This window comes from Boleophthalmus pectinirostris, unplaced genomic scaffold, assembly GCF_026225935.1.
Source record: "Boleophthalmus pectinirostris isolate CB_2022bp ecotype Guang Dong unplaced genomic scaffold, ASM2622593v1 HiC_scaffold_13, whole genome shotgun sequence".
NCBI lineage: Eukaryota > Metazoa > Chordata > Actinopteri > Gobiiformes > Gobiidae > Boleophthalmus > Boleophthalmus pectinirostris.
In genome coordinates, this window is record NW_026571036.1 from 12955165 (window position 1) to 12968915 (window position 13751).

At 39.1% G+C, this 13751-nt stretch overlaps 1 protein-coding gene across 1 annotated transcript in view; it reads left to right on the forward strand.

The window, feature by feature from the left end:
• The first annotated feature begins 6023 nt into the window (after positions 1–6023).
• The window catches only part of jag2b (jagged canonical Notch ligand 2b), a 68413-nt gene continuing 60685 nt past the window's right edge, over positions 6024–13751 (forward strand). Inside the window, exons 1-2 of the mRNA XM_020929798.2 lie at positions 6024–6388; positions 7357–7677. Of these exons, the coding sequence (XP_020785457.2) occupies positions 6314–6388; positions 7357–7677 (396 nt within the window). The 5' untranslated portion in view covers positions 6024–6313. The remainder of the gene's footprint in view (positions 6389–7356; positions 7678–13751) is intronic.

Consider the following 13751-nt stretch of genomic DNA (forward strand, 5'->3'; position numbering starts at 1 on the left):
GACACAGGTTCAGTCTATAATGGTGATGCTAGAGACCCTCATTTCCTATTATGAATTATTTATGCACTTTTAAAAGACATTTGAGTGATGGGGAAAGGGACAAAACTGCTTAACCATAATATACTATAATATACCACAATTTTAATATTTGGACGTAGACTTTGTACAATTTGTTGTTTTAATCAGACACCAGATGCTCTCTCAGATATAATTTTCTTGGGCTTTGAGGTTGATGGTGCGAGTTTAGACCTGATATAGACTTGGTTCTGGTCCTATGTCATGGTCTAGTCCTGGTTTGATTCTGGGTTTAGTCCCAAGTATGAATGCAGCCTTAACCCAAGCCAGTTCCATTAAACATCCAAAATTAAAATCTTAAATATTAAAGGTACATTGTGTAACTTTCTTCAAATGATTTTCTCCATGGAAACATGATTTCTTTGTCTGGAATGTTTCACTGTATTGTATTAAACCTTTCTATATTCTGGAGATTAAACCAGACTAAGTTACAGGTCAGATCTGTGGAGAGGTAACCCCGCTCTAGGTATTTTTGAACGATAATACCACTTGTAATTGTAAGGTAGAGCTGTTCAATGCCATACTGTGGAACATTCCAGGCAGAGCAATGATGTATCCATAGAAACAAGGTTTTGATCTTTAAAACATGAAAAATTTGAATCAGAATTAGTTCATTTTAACCAGTTTGCAGTGGTCCAAAGTTATTCCTCACTTACCTTAAGCTTTCTGAACTTTTTACAACTTTCAGACCATGAAAATAACAACTAGCATGCTAACCACATGCTTCCTGATTCTCCAACAAAAACACACTTCATAATTTGATGCAACAGACACATTTTTTCCTCAAGAGCTGCTTTTACAATATATCTGTACTGGGGCAAATTTTGCTGAAATGCATGGGAGAAAAAAATCGTCCCTTTAAAGCAGCGACTCGGAATATCTGACAGCAATTAAAACACCCAAATTACCATACATTTGACAACTGAGACGTTAAAGCATAAAAACCAGCTTGCCACATCCTTGACCCTCACCGACTCTGTGACCATCCGCCAAACGCCCCCAAAAAGATGCTCAGAGGAGATAAAAGAGAATATGGAGGAGCCCGGCACATGTACAGAGACCAGAGATCTGAAAGCAGAAATGCCATGAAAAATGGATGAGATCAGCACCCCCATGGAGGCTCCTCTCCTAATCCCCTCTCCTTCTGTACGCTCGGACAGAATGCAAACAGCAGCTCTCCACCCGGGGCCCACGTACTGATTTTAGTATTCAACGCACCCCACCCGCCCCACTCACTGTCTCTCTGCCTGCTGGAGCTGGTATTGGATATGATGGTGATTCATAAAATACATGTCTGAAATATGAAACTGAATATGGGGTTTAAATCGCTAAATGGGGTAAAGTTAAAGAGCTTGTACTGCGCTATTTTCTGATCTGTGTTATAATGTTTTTTTCATTGTCAATTTGTTTTGTTCACACATTTAAAAACCCTGTATATTTAGGCTGAGTTCTTCTTTCAAATGTCTGGTATGTTTTGATGAGATAACAACATTATAACATGGCATTAGTCATTTTAGTGTTGATGCCCCAATTCCCTAGCCATTATCATTTCTTTCCAGTGACTAGGTCAGGAAATACACTAGACGGTTTGCAAGAAAAACGAAAGTTGTGGACCGTGCATCAGCGAAGAGCTGTGAAGCCGTAACATCAAACTCAAGCGCCTGTCTGGGTCCCTTTTGTGGTACAGCACAACAGTAAACAAAGCAGTCGAGATGGATGTGGACGAAACCATACATTCTGTGTTGGCAATGATTCCTGAGATTGAGGATTTAAAGTCGGAACAAAAAGAATGTTTGGTGAATTTTATCAAGGGGAAAGAAGTTAATGCCCTTCTTCCATAGGGATTTGGCACATTACATTCGTCACAACTAAATAGCAGCGACCGGTTAAATAAAAAAAAGTACTCGCCTACCATTGAGCAAATGAATTCTAATGCTGTGAGGTCAGACGGTTTCCACGAAGTGAAACCGGCTGATGAATCAGGCTACCAACTCCCTGAACAGACAAAAATACCTCATAAATTAAAAATAATTAACCATAATAAGTATGCATTTTAACTTTCATCTTATTTAATCTGAGTTTTTCATGCTTGAACATGAGTTTGAAGAGCCAACCCTCCTGTTAGTAGATCAACTGTCTTGTGTCCAAATTAGATTAAAAGGTATGTTCAGTTCATATATTCTTAATAAAGTGGATGCAATTGTCCTGGCAGATGACACAATGGCTGTAGGCTGACTGTGAGAATTGAATCCTCAAACTTCTAGTCAGTGGGCAAAGTCTTAAGTAGTTGATTTTTGCAGTGTAATACAGATTTAATTATGATTTACTGATATGAAAAACCTTGAGCTTGTAGACTGAGATGGGGCCACTGCTCGTGATAGGTTGCCCCAGTAGCACTGAAGCATGGGTCAAATGCAGAGGACAGATTACCCTATGGGGACAACTAAGTGTATTGTTAAACTTAATCTTATCTAGACACTTGGGATGTAACAATAACTAAACTATCGTGATATAATATTGTCAAAAGCCTCACAATAATATCATGGGCTGTCACAATATATCAAATTATAAGTTCCTTAGTTTAAATGCCTTGTTTTATAGTAGTAATACCCAATAAACACAAGAAACTACATATTCCATGATGCATTTCAGTGTAGACAATGTGAAGAAATATGTTTTTTACTTGAATTCTTGGGATTTTGAGGGAAATAATTCACACCAAATCTTGTTGAAGTGTTTTAAAAGCAAAAAAATATCATATCTATAATAATATTAGCCTGTCCAAAATAAATATCGTAACATGAGATGCAGATTGTGAAAATATTGTATTGGGAGATTTGGATATCGTTACATCCCTACTAGACACTAGTGATGGTAAAGAAGAGAAAATAGAAAGACTGATGGTTCTACTGCTGCTTTGACATTGAGGTGGGAATGATTGGTTAGAAGAGAGTAGTGAGGGAACACAATCCTGAAATGAAACTATCAATGCTTTAGCTTTATCTATAACACACATTTGTATCACCACCTACATGGTTACGGTTTCCATGCAGCCTCTTACAGTATACTTAGATACAGTAATCATGGTTACAGATTTTAGCCTAAGCGGAGGCCCTCTGTGCGTGTGTGAAATAATGTTCCAGTCACACGAGCAGCGCTGGAGGATCGCACTATCACCACTGCCTTTGCGCCTATCTGCTGCCGTCGCCGTGGTGATGAGTGGACGACACGCACAGATGAAGGTGGCACTATGAATGGCATGTGACCCTGGATCTGTTCTGTGCTGTATGTGAGCATGTTGTGAAAATGATTTGTGTTTGTATTGGCACTGTACATGTCAAATATTATTAGATTTAGGAGATGTTTTGGCTTGAGATTTTCCTTTTCTTTAACATATTAGTGATAAAAGAATACACTACTATTATTACTGTACTGTTAAAGCCAGAGGTGGGGACGTGCAAGTCGTGACTTGGACTCGAGTCAGATTTTTAGGACTTGAGACTTGACTTGATAAAATGGAGTAAGACTTGGGACTCGACTTGGACTTGAAGGTCAATAACTTGGGACTTGACCCGAGACGACTTGAAAAGCACTGTTAAATCTGAATTTTTTCTATTCTGACTGCAATGATTCACACTAAGATCTTGTCAAGACATTTAAAAAGGAAAAATTTACATTTCTACAACTCTAATATACTCTGTTCATACTCATATATAAATATACTATGATTTTTTAAGTACAATTTATCTTAAAAGTCATATAAATTGCAAAAATCTAAGATATATTTGGTGCTTTGGTTTAAAGACTTGAAATGACTTGAAGATCAAAGCAGGCGACTTGGACTTATGGGCCAGTGACTCGAGACTTGACTTGGACTTGACTGTATTTGACTTGGGACTTGAGTCAGACTTGAGGTCAAAGACTTGAGATTTACTTGAGACTTGCAAATCCACGACTTTTCCCACCTCTGGTTAAAGCTACACAATGCAAATTTTCAGATGGACAGCATGCCCATCGTCTGAATGCGTCCTTGGAGATGTTATTGTTTTGGTTGGAATGTCCCACAGTATGGCATTAAAACTATCTTTCCCATGAAAACAAGAAGAATATGGTGCCAAGTCAAGTTACAGGTCAGATCTGTGGAGAGGTGATCCCACTTATAGTAAGAATGTATGTTTGAAATATGTTGTTCAAGTTACTATTATAACAACAAAACCTCTGTAATTGCATAAATACAAGATAAATTAAATTAATGCCATTCTGTACAATTCCAATTATGGCAATAACATCTCCACGGTGACAAGCAGCACCCGAAAAGTTACATAGTGCACCTTTAAATTTTTATTTTATGGATAAATGCATGTCTTTTGTCTGTATTCAAAAGAAAGTTCGGATTATTTCAAAAATTAAACTTTTTTTTTTAGCATCACAGATTATCATACTCCATTTTCAAAAAGCAAACAACTAAAATATCAATCAATAAAAGGCAAAATTACTTATGCTTGAGAAGTTCCAAAATCAAATAACTTAATCTCAAATGAAAATGAAATCTCGTGAACACAAGCCTTAAGTTAAAATCACTTTCTATCTATTTTCCTTTTCCATTTATATCCTCTCTACCATTTTACAAAAGACTAATAAAACCAATTACCCATCAAGGTCAACATGCCCTGCAAACTCCATAGAAACAGCGATTCAGAAAACCTCTAAGCACATTTTTGTAGTAATATGACTGAAGGAGGGGAGGACATCATGTATTTAAATATGAAAAAGCCCACCAGTTGTTCCTACCCGCCATCTGTCTGTCTAAGCCTTACCTGAGCTCACCTCTGTCAGCTGATCTATGCAAATTAACCAGGCATAAGACAGTGGTTTTACACGCAACATCTATGCAAATCTAAAATGTATGGATAAAAAGAATGGGTGAATAAATGGGTGAAATAATTCTAATTCTTCAATAACATCTCCATGGAGACAAGTAGGTGGTGGATCCATCGTTTGAAAAGTTACATAGTGCACCTTTTTAATACATACTGTGGAAATTGTAATTCCCTCCAAATAATTACTTTACTTGAACATTTTACATTTAATTTACAAATTACGTGAACACATTTTTACATTACATTTACATTACTTAATTTGCACCCAGAGAACATCCCAACAAGATGCAGAGTTTTGCATATCCTCGCACGCAGGTGTTGGCCAGGCGGTAGAGGGCGCGCTAAGCTTCTGCAAAAAAACAGGGTTGAAATAAGGAGAGCCCCATGCTGAGCTGCTGCTGCTGCTTTACGGGTGCCTAATGTTGCTGGAAAGTGTTAAACAGAAGGGACTATGTTTTTACCACACGCAGAAGCACAGAATGGAATAAAACATGCAAGGAAACAGCTTTACGACAATGTAGTAAAAATAATTCAAAGTTTATCTAAAAGCGAAGCGTGCGGTTTGGAGGCGACGTTTACAATGCGCACCACAATAGAATGGTTTTGAGCAAGAACACGATGTAATTTAGTTATGCAGATAAAATAATAACTGGAATGTTAAAAAGGAACAAAACTGGGTGTCATTTAACCTATAAATACATTATGCTTCGGTGCGCGTAAAGATCAAAATCATTTTTGCGCATGCTTTTACGCAGGAGATTTACGTTTTAAATACTAAGAATACCCATTAGAAATCCTGCAAATTGAAGTTTTTTTGTAGGCTGAGGTGCAGAAGGAGGTAGGTGTATGTATGTATGTGTGTGCAAGCCGCTGAGACTAGAGAGAGAGGGAGAGGGAGCGCGCGCAAGAGAGAGAGGTCCTCGGCGCTGGTGGTTGGTTGGCTGGCTTGCTGGCTGGTGGGGGTTATTATACTATTGTCCGCCCCTTAATCCGGTTGGCTCAGAGACTGCCCGCAGGCCAATTTGTAAGTGGTTTGCGCAGCTGCCAATCAAAGCAGACATCCTCTCCTCAGGCCGTGGCATACGAGAACATCTCAGTTGCTGTGTGGAGAGAGATTTGACCGAGGGACACTCCTGTAGTACATGGACCTGCATCAGTGCCGCTGCAATTCGCCGATAGACCGCTGCCACCGCCGCCGCTCCTCGCACACCCACACCGACACCGGGACTGCTCCGCCGCGGTGGAACGAGACGACGAGCGCCCGGCTGAACCCCTGCCTCTCTCCGCGCGTTTGCATGTCAGCGCCAGCCGAGAGAGGAGGCTCGTGGTCCCTTATGTCACTCTAATTGATCGGCGGCATGGGGAAACGCACCGGGATTAGGAACTGCTCCCTCCCGATAGTGTGCCTGCTACTGTTGACGTTATGGACGGAGGTAAGCGCCACCGGAGGAGCGTGCAAGCCAGCAATCACGCAATAAAACAAAATTACGAACAAATATCGCAAAAGTTAGTGGGCGTGGGCGCGCGTTTATTGACTCTACGTTGCATTTTAATCGATTAATTGAATTACGTCAGTTGTGGGGAGCATGTGATCGTGTTACCGTGACAAGATACAAGTGTTAGGAATTGATACAGGGTTCATACTGGTAGGCTGCTGTCCCATTTAGCTCGCTTTAAAACGAAAGAGGTTTTTAATGAGGGGAAACGGGCCTGGTTGAGTGAGAAGTTGCGTGAATTGGCCTCTGCAGCAGGTTAGTCCAGAGGTACGCATGAAAAGCAATGCACCTTGTTCACGTGCTCCATTCATGATGCAGGGAATTAAGAAGCGCTTCCACTCAAAATAGCGTTTAACCCCCTCTGAGCAAGTCAAATATTACACAAACGGATAACTTTGTGCATATTATAACATTTGGCAACTATTTTCACATGAATCTAACTACATTTTAGACAGCAAGTGTAATGATTTAGGCTGATTCACTGTGTCTTCTGTGGAATTGATTGCATGTTTAGGGGAACCTCAATGCAAATCTACCTGCTCCAAACCAAAATTAGGATACAGGACCCATTCGTGCACAATAAATAAAATAGTATAAGTAAAAATAAGGATAGACTGTATTATATACTGACTGGTGCTGCTTCATATTTGGTATTAAAGGCTAAATGTTATAAATAGACTATATGGGCATTCTAGGGCTAACTTCTTACTGTCTTGTTTGTAGTTTTTTGTAGTTTTTTTAATACCCAGGGATGTCACCTTCTCACAATTTAGTAGACATATTAGAATTGACATGATTGGGAAATTCTTTGTAACATAGTGCTGAATGTATTTACTATTATGTGACTACTACTACTACTACTACTGCCAATTGTGTCCTAACCAAACTCTTGCATTATCCCACAGCTGTCCCAGTCCACGGGCCACTTTGAACTGCAACTGATTTCGGTGGAGAACCTAAACGGTGAACTATCCGACGGGGAGTGTTGTGATGGGCCCAGGAACCACCAGGACCTACAGTGTACGAGGGACGAATGTGACACTTATTTCAAAGTCTGCCTAAAGGAGTACCAAACTGAAGTGACCGATAAGTGGCAATGCACGTACGGATCGGCCACGACTCAAGTACTCGGTGGAAATATGTTTTCTTTTCAAGGCACTAAGAATAATCCAAACAAATTTGATGAAGCCGGGAAGATTTTGATTCCTTTTCAGTTCGCTTGGCCGGTAAGTTAAAATTTTTCACAATTTTTCTGCGATGCAAGATGTCGACATGTTTCCACGATAAGTAACTACTGTGTAGGCTGAGAGTTTGATCACTTTTACTGGTGATGTGTGCTGCTGTTGTGCACTTAGGAAAGACACCTTACCTCCACTGTATGTGTACAATGCTGCATGAATCTGCAAGTTATCCAAGACTTCAGTGTGCCCAGTGACAAAAAGTTAAAAGAAAGCGATGCATTGTCAAAGAGTAGTTGATGTCGTAGTCCTTGTTTCTTGGTAATTTCTTGGATTAGTCGTGGGTCAGTCATGGTTTAGTCCTGGTGAACTGTTGGGTCAGCAAGTTTAGTTCTACTTTAACTCTGATCCAAAACTTCAAATTACAATCTTGTCGCAACTGGTCCAAAAAGTTGACCCATGGCTGGTTTGAAACGCCAACAAAATCCAAGTTGACATATCCACCTCAAACTTTTCAGAATTTTCGTAGAATTGTCACTTAACCTGTCCTCTCTCTACACAATCTCATTAAGTCGTTGCGTTGTGGACATGCGGGGCTCCTGAGTTCTGACACACACCGTGGCTAAACGATTGCATGCTTGCCTTGGATCAGGTTGCAGCTACAGTGCTTGGCCGTGTCATCTTGGTCATCTTTTAAAGTTGGCCTGATATATTAGCTTGGCCTTGTTCCAAACAGACCCGCTCGCACCTGCCAGTCCCCATGATCGAGCAATTAGACTGGGGCAAATGCTTTTTCATGGACCCAGAGCCTAAAGGGCGAAGCATCATCAAGCATTTTCCGATTTGCGGTGAAGTATTTCGGAAGAATTTGACATTTGAAGTTGCAGTTGTAGGCAAAACCTTCAATTATAGGATTTTGCAAAACTCAAATATGCAAAGCGAGGTTTAAGGGTGTACTTTGTGACTTTTTGCATGTCCTGCTTGTCTCCATGGAGATGTTATTGCGTTGCTTGGATTGTTCCAGAGTATGGCATTCGTCTATGTCCGATGACACAAGCAGGTCAGATCTGTGGAGAGTTGATCATGCTCATAGTGAAAATTTGTGTTTTTCAGGGTACTTTTTAACGCTTAAAACATCTGTAATTGAGTAAATGCAAGATAAATTTAATGCAACACTAAGGAACATTCCAGGCATAGCAATAAAATCTCTCAGAAACCTCAAAAAAGTTACACACTGCACCTTTAACAATGTAGACCTTTTGAATGCTTGTCATATTTAGCGATGTTTTACCTTCTAATAACTCATTTTGAAGCTTTAAAAACAGTTTTGACAGCATGAAAAAACAAATAACTATTGCAAAAGTGTTATCCCTATAGCTAGACAAAAAATATTTTACACTCTCGTAACTAAAACCAGTAAATCACTAGGTTTCTCCATCTCACCACCTGCTCGCGTCTTGCCTCATTTACTTCTACCTTTTATTCTGACGTGTGAAGTATGCTCGCTCTGACATATGCGTTGCCTTTGGGCACAAGGTTTTTTTCTTCTTCTCTTCTGGTGCTTATTTGACACCTCTCCTCCTTTTCCTCTTCCCCCGCTCTTGCCGCACCCCTCTCCTGCTCTGGGTGCCAGGTGGGCCCCTAGTGGTCCCTGCAGGCTATTGGGCATGTCTGACTTTAGTATGACTGATGGGTAATGAAGTCGGCACGCGAATGGGGTGTGTGCATGTTATAACGCTATGCCATTTTGGAGTTGCTAGGTTTTTTTGTTTTCGATCGCTTTAGGCGTGGAATTCTATACTTTTATAGACGGGTGATTGCTGGTTATAATGGGGTAAAGTTGAAATGGTTGATGAATTGATTTGTGATGCGCAAATTGGCGAATTTAATCTTTTTATATCCTCAAGTGACAATATTTTTCTTAACGGTTTTACCTTTTTTAATGTTTAAATCGGTTGCGAAATGAGCTTTACTATTAAAACCAACAACAATATACAGTTTAAATTTGAATGGATGCAATTAAATACATTTTGCAAAGGCTGAAATTTTTGAAATACCATCATTTCCTCAACAAACAACTAAATATTTTGCATAAATACGGCAAATCCTGTAGTTTACATCTGCGCAAACATGTTCTGATATGTAATTCTTGTATTAGTTTGTCAGTAAATTTGTCAAATCTTTTAAAATATGAACTTAATGAACTTTAAAATGTAAATCGTAAGTTTAATTGTAATCTCAGTACTTGGGGAAAAAACGTAATTTGATATTTTTCCCTAATCATGTTGCCTTAATGTGTTGTGAAATTCAAGCTATATGGGTCACTTTGCGTTAATAGCATGGATCCGCACCAAGGCATTGTATTTTCAATCGCAATCGTAAAGAAATGGTTGACACGACGATGTTCTAGTCCTTTCGAGACAGATGATGGGCTGCAGGCTAGAGCCAAAAGGAAATAAGACCAAATTACATTGTAAACTTTACTCAGCAATTTGCATTTACCATCTGTGTAAGTTGACTTCTCAGATGCTAATGTGGCTAATCTTCTTTATGGGCATCTTCAGTTAGCCAAAGCGCCGCATGTCTTTTGATTACATTTCCTGTAGCTCTTTATTGCTGACTAATGCTTCGGGGCCCCGGGGTACTATAACAGGATTGCTTTTGTTTGGCGTCAGGTGGGCTCGCAGTCAGGAGCAAATTCACACCTGAATAATAATGCTTTTTGGCTCCTGATGCTAGCCGTACCTTGGAGCTATATCTGTTTCGGTGCTTTAAACGCCTTGCCTAATATCGCTGGTTTTCAAACTGTGGTCGGTCCTGGTTCAGCATTCTAGTTTGGGGCTATTGATTTGCCTTTTCATATTGTTTATCTTGATAATATAGTACTAACTTGTAGTCCTAGTTTAGTCTTGAATTAAAAGTCCTATATTGCGCAAAATTTACTCTTGTGAGCATTCAGTAACCCTTTATTTTTAGTTTGCTTACATCTCGAATGCTCAAAATGCTCTATTCCAGTTCAGTTGTCAAGTTAATGGCTACCTTTTCCCTTTTATTTCAGTAGAGATTGGCAATTCCAGGGCTGAAATTATCCAAATGATTCTAGTGAAGATGTATGGAGTTTAAAAACACATTGGAGCACTTCCTGTATTACCACGTGACATCACAAGGTGGAACAGAGTCTAAATATGCAGGATTTGTGTGTTTTAAACATTTGTGAATGAAACAAAACACAACTTCAGATACGTTTTTGATGAGAAAACATTATAACATCAGAAAATGGCATAATATGTAGGGATGCAACAATAAGTGAAATATCGTGATATCACAATAATATCGTGGGCTGTCCCAATATTATTATATATAATATTATTAATTATAAGTTCCTTTGCTTAAATGCATGGTTTTATAGTAGCAGCAGCTGATGAACATCGGGAACTACATATCCCATGATTCATTTCAGCGCAAACAACATGAAGAAATATGTTTTTTACTTGAATTCTTGGGATTATGCCGAAAATAATTCACACCAAAATCTTGTCAGGGTATTTTAAAAGCAAAAAAGTGTCCTATCTACAATTATATTAGCCTCTTCAAAATATTCGCAATAAATATTGTACCATGAGATGCATATTGTGATAATATCGTACCGAGAGATTTGGATATCGTTACATCCCTACTAATATGGGCTCTTTACTTTTGGTTTGGTCTATTTTTTTCTTTTTTATGTAACAACTTTTTATTACTTCCTGGTTTAACATAAGTCTTGATTTTAGTTTATGTCTGATCCTGTTCAGCCTTCACTGTCAGTACTTTGAAACTTATCTGAATCCTTCTATTCTTTCCGTACACTATCTTCTTGTGTTTACTCTGCGTCCTCAGAAGTTGGGCATCCCCTGATAACAGAGCACTATAGCTGTGGCAGATGTCACTACAAGCCCGCCTTTGGCCCACACAAACAAAGATGCAGTGTGTGCTATTGGCTGGTGTCATCTGGACAGCTGTTCATTTCAGCACTCATTGAATTACAACTGGGACTGTCTTAGCCACTGGGATAATCCTGTAAAAGTCATGCAAAAAAGTTCCTCAGTTGTGGCTGTATTGTGAGAAGAAAAGATTTGATAAGTACTTTACCGAGTTAGAAAGAAATTGCAGATGTAAAGGTGCATTGTGTAACTTTTTGAGTGGAGGAATGCTTTTTTCCATGTTGTTGCTTTGTCTGAAATGTTTCACAGTATGGCATTAAAACTTTCTATCTTCACGGTGACCAAACCAAGCCAAGTTACAGGTGGAGATGCAACCCCGCTCAGTCAGATTGCATGTTTTTCTAGGTATTTTTGCGCTATAAAACCACCTATAAGTCAATAAATGTAAGATAGAACTGTTTAATGTCATACTGGGGAACATTTCAGGTAGAGCAATGGCATATCCATAGAAACAACCTACCAAAAAGTTACACAGTGCACCTTTTTAAAACCCTAACCCAGCTTTTGTATTAGGAATAAGCTTGAGAAATGGCTTGAAGTTTAGCACAATTTAACTACAATTCTCCTATCATTGGCTTTCAAATCGGGATTCAGTTCACAATGCATGTTTTAATTACATCCAAAAATGTTAAAGCTGCACTGTGTAACTTTCTGTTTGGAATGTTACACCACCTGCTTGTTTCCATGGTGATTTTACCCCCACTAGAAAAGTTGCACGGTGTCCTTTTAACATTAGAGAGCATTTCAGAACATGTTTAGAGTGATCAATAGTGCAGAATTTGCAGGGATTTCAAATAAGACTGGATATTTTGTTGTTTGGAGAGATGTTTCCTTTATGATTTTGATTTAAGAGTGCAGCCTTAATATCAAAATAAAAATTGCTTTTCTGTAACATTGCATTAAAAAAACATCACTTTATCCAAGCTAAAAGCGAACAACTATATATACACAGAGCATCCCCTGGTTCGCATAGCAGCCAATTTACTCATATTATGTGCTTTTGTCCCTTTGTAGTTGTCCCAGTATTGTACCAAAAGCGTGTGAGTGGTTGATATTTGATTTCTCCTCCTCCTGTGTGAATAGAGAGGTGTATTTGTTTGGAAGGAGTCCAGTGGTTCCCCTGTATTGGCTGCCTTACACAGAGCACAGTGATAGTGATGCTGGGCCTACGCTCGTGGGTTTTTCCGTGGGCAGGGACTCACCCAGGCTGCACTGCTTTCACTGGCCAGATACTGCTCCTTTTAGATTTCAGAGAAGAGAATCACGCAATTTTTGTACAATGTATTCTTGTAATTTTGCTGAAATTATACATTGTTTTTGGTGAACATCTAGTGTCATTTTCACCTTAAACATTCAGTATGTGTATTGCGTTACTTTGAATGTTCGTCAAAATGGAATTAAATTGATCTGTTTTTAAGGAGACAAGCTGGTTTCTTTCTCCTATTGACATTCGTAAGGGAAGGCAGGTGGAGTGTCTTGCCTAAGAACCCCACTAAGTAATGGGGTTCGGACCACCAACCTTGCAAAGTTTAAATCCGGCCATAAGGAGCCATTATCCAGGCTTAAAACTGGCACAACAAATAAACTGGTTAAATGTAAGGGATTGTCTCAAGAAATGCCTCTGATATAAAACAAAAATCAATATTCCACAGTAGGGATGTAACAATCACGGAAATATTGTGATATCGTATCGTCAAAAGTCGCACAATAATATCATGGACCATCACAATATATTGAATTACAAGTTCCTTTGCTTAAATGCTAGGGGTGTATCGATATCCAGGTCTCACGATACAATATCATCACGGTATGAACCTCATGACACGATACTTATTGCGATATCGTGGGAAAACTCACGATATGGTGGGGAGGCTCACGATTAGGGATGTAACAATATCCAAATCTCTCTGTACAATATTTTCACAATATACATCTCATGATATGATATTTATTGTGCTATTTTGTGGAGGCTGCAAACAAAACTGTGCATATGCTACTTTTTCCTCTTGAAATGCCCAAAGGACTAAAACTTAAAAATGCTTAGAGCTGGTATTTCTTCTTGTAGTCTGCACTGAAATGGAGCAAAGGATCATGGTCTATGTAGTTCCCTCTGTCTTTTTTTTTTTTAGCTATTGCTGC